At 44.3% G+C, this 19,707-nt stretch overlaps 1 protein-coding gene across 3 annotated transcripts in view; it reads left to right on the forward strand.

Moving 5' to 3' along the window:
• ATM (ATM serine/threonine kinase) overlaps window positions 1–19,707 on the forward strand; it is a 245,664-nt gene that overhangs the window by 87,474 nt on the left and 138,483 nt on the right. For 2 of the 3 annotated variants that reach the window (XM_088456725.1, XM_088456726.1), the window contains exons 16-25: window positions 1,099–1,188; window positions 6,670–6,835; window positions 7,951–8,147; window positions 10,474–10,556; window positions 10,635–10,790; window positions 10,873–10,948; window positions 12,037–12,167; window positions 12,732–12,831; window positions 13,637–13,813; window positions 15,669–15,838. In XM_088456725.1, coding sequence (XP_088312851.1) covers window positions 1,099–1,188; window positions 6,670–6,835; window positions 7,951–8,147; window positions 10,474–10,556; window positions 10,635–10,790; window positions 10,873–10,948; window positions 12,037–12,167; window positions 12,732–12,831; window positions 13,637–13,813; window positions 15,669–15,838 — 1,346 coding nt within the window. The remainder of the gene's footprint in view (window positions 1–1,098; window positions 1,189–6,669; window positions 6,836–7,950; window positions 8,148–10,473; window positions 10,557–10,634; window positions 10,791–10,872; window positions 10,949–12,036; window positions 12,168–12,731; window positions 12,832–13,636; window positions 13,814–15,668; window positions 15,839–19,707) is intronic. The other variant, XM_088456727.1, reaches the window with a different exon arrangement.

Here is a 19,707-nt window from a genome sequence, read left to right on the forward strand (position 1 = left end):
GAGACTGCAATCCGCAATGGGGGAGTAAATAGAGAAGTGGGATAGCTAGCAGCAAGTTGGGCAGCATCAGCAGAGAGGAGCATGGTTCCTGCAGGCTGGGCAGGCAGCAGTAGAGGCAGATGGAGCAGATCCCTGATGAAGAACAGCGGTATCACCTGCACAGAAGTCCGTGGGCGATTTTTCTGCAGCAGCGTTGTCGTTGGTGCTGGGAACCTCTAGCAGCCGGCACTCCTTCAGCCAACTGAGCTCTCTGTACGCAGGAGGCGGGAAGTGGACAGCCCATGGGGCAGAAGGGAGCTGCAGGCGGACAACAGTAGTCCCCAGGGCTACCCGGCCAAGGGCTCTTAGCAGAAGCAAAAGAGGTAACCACTGACCCAAGTTTTATCTACCCTAACCCCCTACCTACCCCCAGCACTGCCCCCAGTATTACATGTCCCTAACCTCTTTCTTGGCCCCCGTACTGCCCCAGCTGCTATCTAGCCCTGCCCCCTCTCTACCCCCAGCACTGCCTGCCCCTCGCCCCCTCCTTGCCCTCCAGCTCTGTCACAACTGCTCTGTCCTCACCCCCCATAATATGTGATGGAACCCAGAAACAGTGGATTAGGACCCTACATTTTTAAAGTGAGGGATCCCGGCTCTCTGCTATCACAGTCTGGGATGGCTGTCCCTGGGGGAGAAAACACCTACCTCTGGGGACTGCCTGTTCTCTGTGGTTAGCAGGAAGCGTTTCCAATGGGAAGTCATTGCCACTGCTAGGCAGTCTCTGCGGGTGTTGGGTTATACTGGGGTGGGCTGTAGCTCTGCTGCCCCTAGGTATAATCTGCCATTAGAATGAACCATTCGCTACTTTCCCTGACTCCAGCACAAACTGAAAGATTTAAACAATATTTCTGTGTGGTTGCACTTCCACTTTGATTGTCATTCGCTTGATTGGTAAATGTCCACTTTTTTCAGTCATGTTTAGTGGCCCTTTATAATTAGTTAAATAAGATTGCACCTGCGGCACAAGATAAGTTGAGGCACAAGCACAGTGCATCCAAATGTGCACAAATGTGTGTTGTAAGTGAATGACTGCCGTGATTTCTTCTCTCTTTGTAGACTGGCCCAGCTCGATTCTTCACAGATTTGTTCCTTCGGCTTATAACACAGAGGATCTTAACTGATTTGTATGACATTTGTAGACATTTGGTAAGTTAATGTTATGAAATGTAGATTATAGTATTTTTGTAGTTTGATCATCTAAATGCCATTGCCATGTCCCATAGTAAAATTTGTGTGAGTGGCGGGTGATGGATGTCCACCCTCATGAGACAAGTGCTCTGCTCTGACCATGCACCCAATTTAGGCCCAATCGGAAGCACAGAGCGGGGGCCTTGGGATGGTGGGTTTACCTTTGCCTCCCTCACCTCTGGCACCTAGTTCTGTAACTGGAAATAATCATGAAAAACATCACATAACATGTTTAGAGTGGCTGATGTTCTTGGTCTTGACTTGTATATCCTGATTTACATCTGTTCTGCAATTGTAGACTTTACTGGCTGGTAGTTATAATCCCATTCACATCATAAGTTTTCCACAGCAGTGTAAAGTACTGTATATTATTCCCTAATGTGCTGACCTTGTGGGATGAAGTAGCCTGTCCACTTGAGATTATGCTGGGTAGGTAGTGGTAGTCAGCAGAAAGTCTCAGACTAAGGGGCTCATTTATCAACGAGTTTTAAAACACGGCTATGATAATGGTGCTCCAGCCAATCAGCTCCTAACTGTCATCTGTTTTGAAAAATGACAGTTAGGAGCTGATTGGCTGGAGCACCATTATCATACGCAATGAGTTTTAAAACTTCTTGTGTATAATAAAACTCGTTAAAAAATGGGCCCCTAAAAGTTAGTGGAAGCAGCAGTGCCCATCCGCAGCACTGATCCTGCATCTTTATGTTTAATGCTCCATTGCATGAAATCAACTTTATACATCGACCGATGTGTCCTATTATAACTAGTGTCTTTGCACCACATGGCAGGAGACGCCCGGCACGACTGAGTTGCTCCAATACGGGTAGCATAGAGAATAATTTTTTACATTTTGCGTCCTAGTCGCTTCGCAGCTGCAGACAAAGCCGCTCACAGTGTACCAGAGACACCAGGCTGCGACTTCTCGCACAGGAATTAGTATAACACAAATGCTAAATCGCAGATGACGCATAACACAATGTATCAGAATAACCGCTGCCGCTCGAATCGGAACCTTTTTTACACAGATTTCAGACTCAGTCTCAAACAGATGTACAAGTGCTGCGAGCCCCAGTGGTCAGTGTACAGTAGTTTTATTGTCTGAGTCGTACGGACCCTGGTGCACCGAGCGGGTTTATTTGGTGCGACATGAGCCACAATGATGACACACATGTAACTTGTTTAAAGAAGAAATGGTAGTAAAGCAGGTAAAGTTCATCAATGGTAACAGGGAAGGTTATTTAATAATACAAGTTCATCGTATGAATTGTAATTCTGGCTTCAGAATCATGGCACCCAAGGAGAACTTTATTTTCTTGTACACACTTTATTAATTGCTTTAGTAAATATGAAGACAATGTGAAAACTAAATCTATTACTACAGACTCTTAGATAATGTCATTGCTATGATGTACTTTGCATGTGAATTTAACTTGTGTTTCTATGGCATATTTGTGGCATAGGTGCTGCCAACTCTGAATGGGGGCAGAAGTCCGCAGCTATATTTAAGCATGCCATGCAGCTGTAGATGCGGCTTCTTTGTGGGTGGCCCATAGTCTTTCTCTGTGTTTCATATGATATGCAGTTATTAACCTCTTTTGCAGTTCTCAGTAATGGAGATTCAGATAGATGGTATGTGTTTCATATGATATAGCGTTATTAATACCTTTCTCAGTTCTCAGTAATGGATATTCAGATAGATGGTATGTGTTTCATATGATATAGCGTTATTAACACCTTTTGCAGTTCTCAGTAATGGAGATTCAGATAGATGGTATGTGTTTCAACGAGTCACTGGAACAGATTTTGACTATGGCACTTTTTTAAAAGTATAATTCAATCAAATAATTGCCTGATAGACATACCAAAACCTGATACATTACTTACTTTACTAATACCTCTTTTACACCGACCTAAAAATCCCGGGTTGATGCACATCAACCCGGGATTTTTGCCTGTGTAAACGGATCCACCCGGGTCCAGCGACACGGGCATCCAACTCTGGTACTTTGCAGGGTTGGCCACGGGTCGTTACCCTGTAGTGTAAATGGCGCAATCCGGGTCACTATGACCTGGATCGTTCCACATGCCAGCCGATTGGCCGGCTTCAGTGGCGCTTGGAGATTACATCATCTCGAAGTGTCCACTGCAACGCCGGAAGAGCCGGGTCACTGCAGACCCGGCTCCGGTGTGAACGGCGCCGATTTGGGAAAATCCTGGGTCAGTGCCGCAGTATGAAAGGGGTAAGATCCGGATTGGAACCCTATTCCAACCCCCGGGTCAGACCCAGATCTTTGGTACAAAAGAGGTTTTAGTCTATTCAAAGGACATCTCTCTGTGCATTTACAAAACCATACTGAATTTGGTAATCTCATTACTAACACAACAAGTGTGAGTTTAACTAGATTTTTAACATAACAATAAACCTATAGTCAACAAGAGCTTAAATCTTATTTATTACTAGTTAATAGCAATACAAATGAGAAAGCAACATGCGATCAAACTAGATAGAGAATGATACTATTTTACTTCCAAATCTATTACTGTTTAGATTAAGTTTGATCATTTTAATTCATTTATTCCCAAGTGAACCTTTTTAATCAATAGATTGTGGCTGTCAGTTACCTAATTACAGGAATCAGTTATGCTGATGCAACTGTAAAATTCTAATTGACATTTGCAGGTACAAGCAGCAATATCAACAGTACAGGGTCTTCTAGGGGTTATAATGAATGGGACAAGGAGATATTTGTCGAGATTCTTGAGTAAGGCAAAGACAATAAGAGGGAGAAAGAGGAAGGTGAACAGCGGGAAAATAATAATGAAATTAGAAATGTAATACCCAAAAAAATGGTTGAAAGCTATATTTGAAAATAGGAAGAAATGAATTAGCAGATTGAGATGCTGCCTCAGCTGGAAAAGAAGGACACAAGTAATACCCAGATAATAATGGTACAGAGAGCCTGGACATTGTCTTCACATGTTCACATGATTTATTGAGCTGCTGATCTGGCATTCTTAACAAGTTGGATTTTAAGAAACGAAGATTGAAAGCAAGGTGCCTCAATGCTCTCAATCATTAGGCTTTTTCATCTCTCAGCCTGGAAATCCCATTTCTTGACAATTTAAAAACCACCATTTAGGAACAAGAAAAGAATGTAAAGTGATTAATCTGTAATCAGGAATATCTTGACAAGTTAAAGAGGCTCAAGAGAAGTGTCAAAAAGCTAAAAAATAGATTGGCTGAGGTTATTTGTTATATATCTGGAGTGAACTGAAGAGAACTATTGGAATTTCTATTAAGCACCCAGAAAATGTCCCATACAATTAGGAAAATCTTGTTTACTTGACACAGCAACAACAACTGAATTATCAAATTGTTCTACTGTAAATAAAATGTAAAGTTTTGACCACATTAACAAGAAAAAAAGTGTCCACTAAACCTAAGGACAATAAAGAGCACTAAGGGGTCAATCCTACCGTGTTTCCCCGATAATAAGACCTACCCCAAAAATAAGCCCTACCCTTACTTTTGGAAAACTGTCCAAAATAAGCCCTTCCCCGAAAATAAGACCTAACAAAATCCCCATTTTGTCCGGTCCCTGCCTGCGCTACACTAAAATACCCCCAGCTCCGACCCCCGCATGAAATGGATGCCGCTGTTAAAGATTTAACAGTGGCATCCAATCACAGCTGCAGCGTCTCACTCTCTCACAGTGAGCGCGCGGCAGCTGGCATGCGTGGCAGCGTCATTTACAGCAGCGCCGCGGAGGAGAGAAAAAGAGGAAAAAAAATAAACCTAAGTAAAGAATTGTATTGAATTATTGAAATTGCTGTCAATGTTAATTAAAATAAGCCCTACCCTGAAAATAGGCCCTATGGAGTTTTTTGGACCAAAAAACAAATAAGACAGTATCTTATTATCGGGGAAACACTGTATTAAGTGCGAGTTTGCATCATGAAACTTTCATACATCGTGTGAATATGTGCTACCTAGAAATGCTAGATCCAATTAGAAATGCCAATCTGCGGAATTTGCAGCGAGGTTGTGCGACTTTTCCAACCTAAACTAGGAGAACTGCATGAAAGAGTAGGGACATCACCCTGGACCCCGAAAAAAGTGACAACTGAGATAGTAGGACCATATAGAAGGCTGTTCATGGCTATAACAAAAGTATTTAATGTTCTTAAAAGGTGTCAAATGGCTGATCTTTGCACTTATTATTAATGGTTAAAAAAAATGATAGCAAGCATTTTTCAGCAAATGAAAGTCTTTTCAACATTTTGGGGTACTGAGAAGATTGGGTGAGGGCTTTTTAAGTGAGTGTAAGAACCTTGAATTGGGTTCTGAAGGGGAAGGGGAGCCAGTGTAGGGCTTGTAGGAGAGGGGAGGCAGATGTAGAACATTTAGAGAGGAAGATGAGCCGTGCAGCAGCATTGAGCACCAATTGGAGTGGAGAGAGGTGGGATTTAGGGAGGCCAGATAGGAGAAGGTTACAGTAGTCCAGTGGTTCTCAAACTCGGTCTTCACGACCCCACACAGTTCATGTTTTCCAGGTCACCTAGCACTTGCACAGGTGTGTTCATTACTCACTGACACATTTTAAAAGATCCACAGGTGGAGTTAATTATTTCACTTGTGATTCTGTGAGGAGATCTGGAAAACATGCACTGTTTGGGGTCCTGAGGACCGAGTTTGAAAACCTGTGTAGTAGTCCAATCAGGAGATGACCAGTGAGTGGATGAGGGTTTTAGGGCTTTCTCCTGGGTGAGAAAGGGTCTGATCCTGGAAATATTTAATAACAATAACACCCAGTGCTAACACAGCAAACATGGAGGAGTCCAGAACATTCTGCAGTAGAGAAGATGATTACAGCAGAACAGAGGGACTAAAACAGTAACATATTAGTAACAGCAGCACCTTCTCCACAATTGATCAGCCTGGAGCTGTTGTACTACAACAAACACATCTCCTCAAGATTTGACTTGTAAGGAATAAATAGGCAAGTGCATTTCTTATAGGCTCTCTCCCTTCAGCTGGTGGCCGCCTCATGTCAGTCAATTGCTGGGGGAAGTAACCTTACCAGGCTCGCTCCTCTCACTGTCTGTGTCGCTGCAGGTGGTTACATAGAGAACTGCAAAAGCAGTTAGTAACCGCATGTCATATCATACAAAGAAAGACTGTATAAGGTAAATCTGCGATAAACAGAACTGCATAAGGGATGAAATAAACATGTATCAGATTGAGACACGGTAAAAGTCTATAAACATTGCTGCAATAACTGTAACAAAAAGGATTATGAAAGGAATGCAATCTAAATAACACCTCCCCTCCTAATTTAATTATAGATTTTTTTATTAAGGTACCAGATAATTTATTCTGTTAGCAATACACATTGCATTCTATACCATGTAATTTTCAATGGATAAATGATTTCATAGATAACAAGCAGTGGGCACACCGTAGAGGCCATGGAAGAAGACCTCATGGATACAGACATAGACACAAGATCGGCTGTAGACGAGCAGGTTGTGGACCTTTTTGATGATCACTCTGCTGCTGAAGCTACAGAAAGTGCAGACTATGGGGAGCTGCAATATGTCACCGGTAGGCAATCATGCATGACTGTTCTAAAGCCAACCAGAAAGGGGCAGATATTACTTACTGTGTGTTAGTATTGTATGGTACGTTAAAGATAAATAAAATAACAATTGCAGTCTAAACCCTCATTGTGTGTGTAACTCAGAATGTTCCCTTAGTCTTGTGACACAGCGTGACATTTTCAGCGAGACTTTTGGATGTGGTGCAAAATGTGGGACGGTCGACATCTATATAATAAGCGAAAAAGCGTGTCTGTCTGTCTGTTTGTCCTTTATGCACGGCCAGAGATTTGGACCTAGCTCTACCAAATTCAGCATGGTGGTGTACTTTGCCAGGATTAGGTTTTTGCCTAGGTTTGAACCTCGTCAGGGCCACACACTGTCACACAATCCCTAAAGATGGGGACACTGTTAAATTACAAAACTACACAGATTCAGGGGCTGGCTCAAGTGGAAATTGGCAGTCTGTCAAAAACCTGTGTGAAAGCTACAAAGGTATCCTTTTAACCTCACAATCTGAGCCAGTGATTTGTGGGGCCGTGGTGAGTATTCTATAAAAGCAGCCTGACTTTAATGGTGCGTACACATTAGGCGATATTATTGAGCGATTGCACGATTATGACATCGTAATCGTACAATCGCTCAGTAATTGTGCACAAATCGTGCACTATAATGTCGAAAACGACCAGCGATGCGCGCTCCCGCTGGTCGTTTCCAACACTGTCCATCGCCTGAACATGCATGCCCATCTGCCGATAATGACAGATTGGCCATGTTCAGGAATGATGGAGTGTATCTGAACTGAACGACTGATCGTTCAGTGTAGGCACTACAATGGATCAGGAATGACTGTATGATTACGATGTCGTAATCGTACTGTCTTTCCTAAAATTGCCCAGTGTGTACGCACCTTAACCCTAAAATCATTTAAAAAAACAAACAAACAATAAACACCTTTCGGTGTTCTTGTCATTGTCAGCATTGTGTATGTCGACATGTTGAATGTAAACCAGATTTTTAGTTTACTGTAGATTATATTCGATATATTATATGTAGAGCTTGCTGTGTAAGATGGCATTATGTTAAAAGACAAATGATAAACTGACGTGTGTGTCTCTGTAGGTGCAGTGAGCCCTTTGTCAGAGGAGCATCTGAGCAAGCCAGAAATGGTGCTCTTACAGACCCTGCAATTCCTCTGCTTCTGTGCATCAGCTGATGGCAACCATACTGTCAATTTCAGACCTTCTGATATAAGGAGGAAGCTCCTGAATGTCATTGATACGTCGCTGGACATGAGCAAACCTCTACACCTCCGCGTGGTGAGATGAATACTATGATTTGCTGCTGCCACACCTGCTAAAATCAACTGGCACTATAGTTACTTCTATTATACTGCTAGTGTCTAATGTAAATATTATCAACTAGTTTTTGGACTCTTCATATGCTGTGTTGCTAGTTATTGTGCCCGGTGTTGCAGGGATTTTCTTTCCCATCTCTCATCTCTGCCCCCCCCCCCTTCCCCAATTCTTCCTGTCTCGTTTTTGTCCTCTTTTCCCCCAACTTTCTGGGTCTCATTTTTGTACCTCTCATCCTTGTATCTCACCTTTGTCCCCCTCACCACCCCTTCTTCCTGTATGTCATCTCTGTATAAATTGTATTGAAAATGAAGACTCTTAATACTTAGATTTAAATGTTTCCTACAAATTTCAAATTGAAATGCAGTTTTATTTGTAAGTTGTGTGCAAGTTAATTGTATTTCGTATTGCTCCATCAGTTTTTGTAGCTCTAAATATCTATAGAATATAGCACAAATTCAGTGGCGTGTATAAACAAATTGTGGCATGCTCCTTGTAACATTTATTTCAGATGTCAGCTTCACCCTAAATGTTAGGGGTGGATCCTATTACTGTAGGTCCGAGTTTTGCATCATGAAACTCGCATACATCGCGAGAAATGTGAGATCCAATTAAAGATGCCGATTTGCAGTCCTCGCAGCGAGGTTGTGCGTATTTTCTACAAAAAGCAACCTGGGAGAAGGGCATTAAAAGTGAGGGAACCATCCTGGACCCTAAAAAAAAAGTGGCAGCTGGGTTAGCAGGACCATATATAAAGCTGTTAGTGGCCATAAGGAAAGTATTGGAGGTTCCTAAAAGATGTCGGATGGCTGATTATGCACTTTTTTTTTATTAATGGTTGGAAAATGATAGCAGGCAAATGTTTTTCAGCAAATTAAAGTCTTTCCAATATTTCAGGGTATACAAAAACGCCTGTAAATTTAGTTTTCAGCGTTTTTATACAAGTCTGTAGAAAAGTTAGAATACACACTTTTTAGCTCCCATCCACAAGTTCAGAAAACCCTCTCCCATCAGCACAATAACCTTAACCTTCCTGTCCCACATCATTTACACCTCCACATACCTGTCCTACATAGTTTACACCTCCATATACCTCTCCCACATCATTTATATACCTGTCCCGCATCATTCACATCTCCACATCCCTGTCCCTCATCATTTAAACATCCACATACCTGTCCCACATCATTTACACCTCCACATACCTGTCTCAAATCACTTACACCTCCACACACCTGTCCCACCTCATTTACACCTCCACATAACCGTCCCATATCATTTACACTTCCACATAGCTATCCTACATCATTTGCACCTCCACATACCTGTCCCACATCATTTACACTTCAACGTACCTGTCCCACATCATTTACTCCTCCACATACCTGTCCCACATCATTTACTCCTCCACATATCTGTCCCACATCATTTACACCTCCAAATATCTGTCCCACATCATTTACACCTCCACATAGCTGTCCCGCATAATTTACACCTCCACATAACTGTCCCGCATCATTTACACTTCCACGTACCTGTCCCACATAATTTACTCCTCTACATACCTGTCCTGCATCATTTACTTTTCCACATACCTGTCCCACATCATTTACACCTCCACATACCTGTCCCACATCATTTACACCTCCACATACCTGTCCCACATCATTTACTCCTCTACATACCTGTCCTGCATCATTTACTCCTCCACATACCTGTCCCACATCATTTACACTTCCACATACCTGTCCCACATCATTTACACTTCCACATACCTGTCCCACATCATTTACACCTCCACATACCTGTCCCACATCATTTACTCCTCCACATGCCTGTCCCACATCATTTACACTTCCACGTACCTGTCCTACCTCATTTACACCTCCACATACCTGTCCCACATCATTTACACCTCCACACACCTGTCCCACATCATCTACTCCTCTGCATATCTGTCCCACATCATTTACAACTCATTATTCAGCTTTTTAGAGAAATCACCTAAAAACTGCCATGCCTTTATTGGCCAAATTATGCTATTTAAACCCCCTCCAAGTGCATGATTATTCATTGGGAGGAGTGTACTAGAGGTTCTGCAATGAAGACTTTCTCTAAATTTTCCTGCAGGGCGAGTATAGAATTAAATTGCAAATGAAATTCACGGTGCAAGTTCTCTGTGAGAATGGCTCGCCAGACCGGACTTGCACCTAATAGGATTGACCCCTGAATGTAATTTTGTTAGCTGTTGCTCATACCTATATGTGTTATATTCTACCTCTCCTTGTAGTATTTACAGGTGCTAAAGGATCTTCCTGTGACGGACGTTGCTCTGCCAGTGGATGACATTAATACCTTACTGAAACCTCTTGCGTAAGTCTTATTATCAGACTGACCTGCTGTTATCTGGTACCTGTCATGTGTTATTGTCTCACCCTCTGTCCCTTTTAGAGAAGTGTGCTCCTCCTACCGGCGAGACCAGGAGGTGTGCGCCGTGATCCTCACCAGCCTTCTTCCCATTGTGCTGTGCTTGGGGAAGAATCAGGAGGACACTGAAGACACAAGTGATGCAGACGGGCAGCTCCTCAGTGTCATTCAGGCTTTCTGGTACGTGTATCTGTTACAGAACGGATGAACATCCCGAGGCATGTTTGATTAGTATGTAATCTCTACGGTTTGTACACCACAGGCTTTTAGCAAAGGATGGAAAATACACAGCATTGGTACGAGTGGCACTTGTGAAGTGTATGGAAACACTAATGGAGGTACAATAATGTGTGTTAGATGTGCTTTAGGATTTACGACTGTCAGATGCGACTCTCACTTTTGCCCATACACACTCTGCAAGCTTATAGTACTATTCTCCCAGTGGTGTTGGTTCTATCCACTGGACCCAGTTAGTTTTTATAGAGCGCATTGCTTTCTACAATGAAGGACAGAACTCACCTGTAAATCAGCATCTACTATTATTGCTGCTTCAGTGCATGTATTATAGAAATCAGTGATATCTACAGATGTGTCCTTATACACCTGGCTCGAATACACCATGCAGCGCGAGAGGCCTGGCACGAGTTAGCCGCCAGATCCAATGTGACTTGTCTTGCACCGAGCGTCTTTTGCCCATAAACAGATGCGACATACAGCTTCATGAGATGGCACTGCGTAATTTAATATTCGACTCTTGTATATCTGTGTGCACGTGAGTCTGTACACGAAGCGCAATGGAACTTGGCATGGAAAAAAGCAGCGGCCACTGCATCGTAGCACTTCGTATACAGATTCAGACTCATTCGCACACAGATATCACACAGTGTCGAATATCAAAATGAATCTGTGCAGTCTCCTGAAGCGGTTTGTCGCATCCGTTTGCGACTAACGCATTTTCATGCGAAAAAGACACTCTGTGCAAGCGGAGTCACACGGGCCCTGGAGCGACTGCAGCAATAGTGTATGAGGGCACATCTGTATGAGAACAGCGATCATTCGGTGATCTCTATAATAACTGTGATCATTTAATCAGTGATATCAACAATAACAGGCCGTGACCACAGCTGAATGCACCAGAAATTAAATATAATGAATCCGTGTAGGTTATACGAGGCCTAGGAAACCTACGGATTTCACTTTTAAACTACAACTGTTTCTTACAGAGAAATACACTATAACTACACCATGGTGAATACAAACACCCTAATATTTATTTCCTAAGTTTAATTTATAGCCTGAACACCCACTAAGCTTTACTCTGGCTTTTTTTTTTTTAACTTTCATTCTCTCATGAATTATTGTTTTATTGTTTGTTTGTTTTTTACATAATCTCTAATGGTTGCATTGTTTTTATTTATTGCTGCAGGTCGACCCACAGTGTAATTGGGCGATTCTCACAGTTGGAGAGACAGATGTTCCTGTCCGAGATGCTTTCCCACAGCTCCTCGCCGATACTGATCAGCAGGTTCGCTTGCTTGCTGCTAAGGCTGCATGCAGGTACATTCATGCATTTTTTTTTTGTGTGTGGGGTTGTATAGATTTGCAAGTTATTGTAACTAGAAATAAATATTGCTTTACACTGCTAATGAACACATCATTTATAATGACCAGTTCCTCAAGTTGTGGTCTTTTGTTGGTAAAGGAGTTCCAGCTACTGTTCATAGGCTAGCTCTACTTGAAAAGGAAAAGTGGGTTCTATTATTAGTTTGTTTACTTCACTATTTGACCAAATTGTACGGATCAAGCTGTTTTACAAACAGAATATCAATCAGCAACCGAGGTACATAGCCTATTAGATTGGTTGCACTTTTTTTTTTTTATATATATATTTTTGGGTCCCCACTTAGAAAACATTTTTTAGTTTGGTCTAAATCTGCCTAGTTGGCCAAGCCAACATATGGGTCTTTCCCTCATAGCCCTCTCCTCCAGTGCTATACCTTTTCAGTCCCAGCCCCATCAATACCTGAAGCACAGAGCTTCTGGGTTCATATTTAGTTGGAGCCTTATAAGGTGCTTAACAAGATGTTCTGTGCATACCTATGTATTTTGTATCACTTACAGACTGTTCCAGGATGTGAAATTACAGGCTCTTCCGCTGAAGCTGCAGCAAAAGGCTTTTGAAAATGTGTACATGAAGGTGCAGGAGGGAATGAGTTACTTGGTAATACCATTCAGCATTTTGTGTACATCTTCATGTTCTCAGTGTGCTCCCTGCCTCCATGTTCCCAGAGGGCTCCCTGCCTCCATGTTCCCAGAGGGCTCCCTGCCTCCATGTTCCCAGAGGGCTCCCTGCCTCCATGTTCCCAGAGGGCTCCCTGCCTCCATGTTCCCAGAGGGCTCCCTGCCTCCATGTTCCCAGAGGGCTCCCTGCCTCCATGTTCCCAGAGGGCTCCCTGCCTCCATGTTCCCAGAGGGCTCCCTGCCTCCATGTTCCCAGAGGGCTCCCTGCCTCCATGTTCCCAGAGGGCTCCCTGCCTCCATGTTCCCAGTGCGCCCCCTGCCTCCATGTTCCCAGAGGGCCCCCTGCCTCCATGTTCCCAGTGCGCCCCCTGCCTCCATGTTCCCAGTGCGCCCCCTGCCTCCATGTTCCCAGTGCGCCCCCTGCCTCCATGTTCCCAGTGCGCCCCCTGCCTCCATGTTCCCAGTGCGCCCCCTGCCTCCATGTTCCCAGTGCGCCCCCTGCCTCCATGTTCCCAGTGCGCCCCCTGCCTCCATGTTCCCAGTGCGCCCCCTGCCTCCATGTTCCCAGTGCGGCCCCCTGCCTCCATGTTCCCAGTGCGCCCCCTGCCTCCATGTTCCCAGTGCGCCCCCTGCCTCCATGTTCCTAGAGTACTGCCTACCTCCATTTTCCATTAGTATTCTATTCCTCCATTTTTCACAAACATTCTCATCTTTTTCTACAATCCTTTCCTGCCTCCCTCTCTTCAACAAGTATCAGAGACCTTCATATGTTTCCTATTATGCAGTCTTGTCGCAGTTTGGACCCAGAGCAGCTTTCCGATGAGAAGCTGAATAGGAACTCTACATTGCTCATGCTGGTGTCTGTGGTTCTGCGCTCCAGCCCTGTGTGCGAGAAGCAGGCACTGTTTGCCATTTGTCAGTCTGTTAAAGAAAATGGCCTTGATCCTCAGCACATTAGAAAGGCAAGTCCATTATACTACTATATTTAATTCTAAACAAATAGTCAGCATGTACTACCGTGATAGGTCCTATTGAGGTCTATGACTGTCAGCATATATTTGTATTCATTCTTCGTAACCTGCTTCTCTGGATAGAATTAAACAGGGAGAGACCAACTTCTAGCTAATCAGATCATGACAATGTTCACAGCAGAACATATCACTTCAGGAGAAGAGTGTGCTGATATTGTGGGAAGCTGTGATCTGTGCTATGTGATTGGATTAGTGAGGACAGGGCTACATATGACCAAGTCAGTTTCATGGTGTGATGACTGAAGTAAAGGTTAGCACTACCTTTGAAGCATACACAGTGTCGGACTGGGCAATGAGGGGCCCACCGGGGGAATCAGGGATAAGGGCCCATGTTAAAGGAGTGTGGTCATCCACCAGAGGGGGTGTGGCCAGCCACCACAGACGCTAACCATTAAGCAATCTTGGTGTAGTTTCTATAGGCGGGAACCAAGCCCCTAAGCTGATCAGTGGTCCTTTTCTACCAGGTAACTTACTGTCTAATAAAGTAACCTATAATTTTAGGTCTAAAACCTGACCCCTATAGGAGGGGAGGTGGACCCACAGACAGTGGGGCCCACCTGGGATTTCCCCTGTACCCTTGTGGGCCAGTCCAACCCTGAGCATACATCTGTCTCTGGAGGTCAAATAAAAATGATTGCCAGACACAGACGGTCTGCTACACAGAAACAGGGTCTGAGCATGTCAGGTTATGTCAAAGGTTGGAAAAGAAGGAAGCAAATGGAGCTCAGATAGGTATTTGAATGCCTCTCTGCTCACTAATGTATGTGCCTTTGTTAATGTGGAAACTTATAAATACCAGCATTCATTTTATACCCTGCCACAGTGATTCATGTTATGTTAAAAAATAACAAAAAAAACCACACACACATTTGATTTTTTTTTGTGATATTGCTGCTTTAACCCCGACAAACACTTTTTTATATATATATTATACAAAACAATTAATATTTTGCAACCATGAATGTGTAAAAGCTCCAAATATATATTTATATTATCAACAGTTTCCTGAACATCTGTTTTTTTCTAAAATGTTCCATGCCATGCAGCCAGCTATTTATGTTTGGTTGCTATGGCCAACAACTCCATTTCTATAAACCCGCAATTTAGTAAATATACCCCTAACCGTCCACCTCCCTGAACTGTAGGAAAACGATAAGTGTGAAAGAAATGAGCAGAGAGGAGGGGATGCGGTTAATATCCCGATGATCGGGATGCCGACTGGCGGAATCCCGATCACTGAGAGAACACCGGCGCCGGAAACCCCACATGACTGGGTTTGCCGACGTCGGAGTCCCGGCAGCCGGCATCCCGTTTGTAAGGAGTCCGGGGCAAGGTAAGTAATAGCCGCCGGGGGGGGTTAGATTTAGGGTTAGACTGCGGAAGGGGGAGGTTAAAGTTAGGCTCTGGACAGGGGAGGTTAGGTTCAGGTACCGGAGAGAGGTTAGAGTTAGGCACTAAGGGGGAGGGTTAGGGTTAGGCACTAAGGGGGGAGAGTTAGGTTTAGGCACTTACCGGGAGGGTTAGTATGAGGGTACAAAAAAGGAGGGTTAGGGGGTAATTAGGACAAGGGAACAGTACTCGCCGTTCTCCTGTCGAGATTCCAACCATCGGGATGTCGCTGTCAGTGTACTGACAGCCGGCATCTCCTCCGTCGGTATTTGATTCCGAGAGGAGGATGCATAAAGGGTAATATGAGCAGGAGTTATTGTTTTAATGGACCTCTGTTACGCTGATACCTTTCCTGATAGTTTTATGTTCTAATGAATGTTCCTCTATTTGTATTTAGGTATTACAGAAAGTGTCTACCACACTTGGATATAGAACTGTGAAAGACTTCATGGCCTCACACTTGGATTACCTGGTCTTTGAGTGGCTGAGAATGAAAGATCCTGGCTACAACCTTTCCACTTTTCCTTACACCTTGTTAAATTACACCACGCTCAGGGATTTCTACAGGTGTGTAATAGTGTGTTTAATGTACATTACCTAGGAGTGTGTTGTCCTGCCCTTTTAACCACTTAACTGACGATTTTTTCCAGCAAAACCGGTCAGAAATTGCCGGCTCCGCAGGAAAGTCCGGGCAGTCAGAGGAGATCCGTTCTGCACATGTGTAGAACAAATTTCCTCTGCAAAAACACAGCGGGACAGTGCGGTCGCACCTTGTCAGCTGAAGCACAGCTGGCTACATTCTCATCCCATACAACCACGTCAGTTAAGTGAGCCAGGGCTTAATTTGTAACGGATCACAGAGGAATGACATTACAGCGCTGATTTGATCTTGTGCGTTGATGAGGATTCCACTAAAGGGCAGGATACAGATGATTTAGTGTAAGCTCTTCAGCAGTCTATAAACAGGGTAGTGAGAAGTTGCAGTTACCTGACAATGTGTTGTTATCAAGGAAGGAAAACTGTGCATTTCCGTCTCTTTTTTCCCCTCAGTTGCTATACTCAGATTTGCTATGCCCAGTATGGGCCAAACTGAACAGAGGGTCAAGGACCTTACACACGTTGCAGGATCATCTGTGCTTAGTGAGGATACTGAGAAATGTGATGCTCCTATAACACACTTCTCCACCACTATCCCGATCCCATCTTAATTGTTCCGGATACTGAATACTAGGTCATATATGCAAAGATTTCCTTTCTGCCTGTTTACCAAAGGAGATGGAAACCAGTTGCTTTTGGTAGTACCAGACTGGCTAAGATGGTCTTTAACAAGGTGGATGTTGCAGCCATGATTCCTAAGGCAAGTGGTTTTCTGGCAGTGCTGTACAGACCATGCTCAATACTAGAAGGTCAGTTTCAGTAAGGACTTATCATAGGTTTGGAAGACTTATATTTTTCAGTCCTAAATTCACTTATTTTCAGTGGTTGTTCTTCCAGAAGGGTTTAGATCACGGGTGAGCAATAAGCCGGCCCTTTAGTTGCTGTAGAACTTCACATCCCAGCAAGCCCTACCAGAGTTTTGCTATCAGGACATGCTAAAACTGTGGCTGGGCATGCTGGGATGTGTAGTCCCACAGCAGCTGAAGGACTGATTATTGCTAACCCCTGGTTTAAATAATCGTTTGAATTAGACTTCTTGAATGGCTCAGGTCGCTGTCTTCTTTTATCATAAATGCAGACTTTTTTTTTGCAGGAAGTGATGCAGGTGCAGTGCCCTGAGAATGACACTTGTGTGATTTGTGACTCATGCCGGCTTTTCAACAACCACCTTTTGAACAATTAGTCCACAGAGCTGAAGTTTCTTGCAGGTTTTTCTCCAGGATCTGAATGAAGATATCAGAGCTGGGGTCTCTGGACCTCATTCAGAGGCGGTTGTTAGTTGCACTGAATCAGGGCGGCCGCTTGCATCCTGAACGACCGCCTCCTTGTCGATCGCTAAGCTGTGGGTTAACACCCACAGCTCTAGCGACCGACATGGGTGATGGTCATAAGGTTGGGTCTGGGCACTCGTAAGCCCCAGAGCAGGAAGCTCCCCACTGACATCAGAAATGATGTTAGTGGGGCCGCCCCCAAACGGCAAGTGTTCCGGCGGAAACGCCTCCGTTGGGCAGGCACGCCCCCTGCCCGCCTCCCAAACTGGGTGAGCTGTCACTCACCATCGACAGCTCGCCCCCTTTGGTGCGAGACCCCTAGCGATGGAGTGTCCGTCGATAGCCGGGTCTTGCGCATGCACACAACGGAGCCGGCTCCGTCGTGCGCATGCCCAGTGGGGCAGCATAGAGTCGGTTGCGAGCGCTTGCGACCGACTCTGAATGACCCCCTCTGTCTTTATAGATCTCCATATCTCCTTTTGAATGATTATAGGGCTGGTCTTTGGAGAAAACTATCTTCTCAGCCTAATTCCACTTAAATCAGGACATTGGGATCCTGCCATTGTGCTGAGATTAGTCCTCAGGGGGAACGGGGTATCTTAATTATTTTATGTCGTTGAGGGTTCTGAAGATCTATACAGCTATGTTTCTTGAGTTTCAGAAACTGAGACGTTGGCCCGCGCCAAAGGAAATGATTGCCAGGTGGATCATTTTAGTGATTTTGACAGACTTACAGATGTGTCCACATACATCTATACTCCATACGCTACAAGTTGCGCCACACACAACGTGGGAGCTCCATGTGACATTGTAGGCCGAGCGTCTTTTCGTGCATGCCTATGTACTGTGTGTGACTGCGGGTGTATGTTAGTGTTACAGCTGCTGACACTGTAACGTAGCATTTCGCATGCAGATACACCCACACATAATATAGGCATGCTGCATATCATTTTAATCAGCAGAAGCTGCTTGTGCTATCTATTCACATTATTGTGTGAATAAGACGCATTTGGACATAAAAAAAGTCGCACAAAAGACGCTTCCCGCTACCGAGTCGCGCCACAGCATGTCGCGACTAGAAGGGTTGTTTAATGCACAAGGAGGCTAGATGTATGAGGACCCATCTGTATATTGAGGTGGAGAAAACTGTTCCTTTCTGTATGAACTAAATTTCTACCAGATCGGTGGGAACCTTCTGGGTGGCCTGGCATGGAGCCTCAACAGTGGAGTTGTGCTTGTTTTTGCATCCTAAAGGCAGCTTTGGGACGCCACCGGGCCTCCAGTGTCCCCCAGAGGATAATATAGAAAATAGTTTTGGTTTTTTTTTACTTACAAATGTGTCCTCATACCCCTAGCCTGGATACGCCATGCGGCGCGAAATGCTTTGTGCGAGTGAGCTGCGCAGTGTGGTGTAGCACCCATTTTGCATTTTTTTTCTCTTTTACTTGCATCTTAGTCGCAACATGATGCGACAAACCCGCATCACGGACTGTACTAATTAATTTAATAAGTGCCACTTATATCTGAGTGCGACTGAGTCTGAATCTGTACAACGGAACATGGTGTGAAAAAAACCCTCCAGGCTCTACATTCCCAAGGTTCCTGTACCCACCAATGGGTTTAGAATAAAGGATTTAATCTTAATATGTAAAAACAATGTACTGACTCCTCAACGCCCAACCCAAACCCCTGGACATAAAAACATTAAATTCGGGGAGTAAATTCTTTCATGACCTAAGCAGGGATTTTTCTAAATTCGACTTCTAAGGGGCTAAAAAGGAGTAAAATGTTTCTTCTCTACCGAGGTGATTGGGTGACATAGCAACATGGCCCAAGTGCTGCAGGACTGTAAGCTAATTGTCTGGGACGAGTGTACCATACCGCACAAGGGAGGGTTTTGAGGCACTGAGCAGAACCCTCAAAGACATCAGGGGCAACTATGGAGTGATTGGGGGTGTCACCGTGCTGCTAGCTGTAGACTTCCGGCAGACTTTGCCAGTAGTACCAAGGTGAATTTGAGCTGACCAAGTCAAGGAGTCGTATCTATGGCCCCTCATCTGGAAACTATCTCTCTGGAAGAACATGAGGGACGATGTCTCCACTGGGCAATTCTCCAAAACTCTTGCTCAAAATAGGGGAAGGAGAGTATCCAGAGTTTGAGGGAAAGGTGACCAACCCTGCAGGTCTACTAGTGTAGACCCTAGCAGACCTCACGGCCAGGATATACCTTAATATTTCCGATATCCCAAAATAAGTTCATGGACTAGCTGTGCGAGCATGCCATTCTGACCCCCCCAAGAACAATACGGCTACCATCATTAATGACACTCTACTTCAGTCGTTCAAAGGAGCAGAAATGGAATACAGGTCTGTGGCCTCGGTAGTACAAATGTATGATGCGGTCCACTACCCCTTGGAGTTCCTCAACACCCTCAACCCTCCTGTCCTCCCAGCCCACAAGCTTCTCCTCAAACTTGGGGGTTTCCTGTGATACCTCAACCTCGTAAT

This window comes from Taudactylus pleione, unplaced genomic scaffold (assembly GCF_031769625.1).
Source record: "Taudactylus pleione unplaced genomic scaffold, aTauple2 ptg000711l, whole genome shotgun sequence".
Taxonomy (NCBI): Eukaryota; Metazoa; Chordata; class Amphibia; order Anura; family Myobatrachidae; genus Taudactylus; species Taudactylus pleione.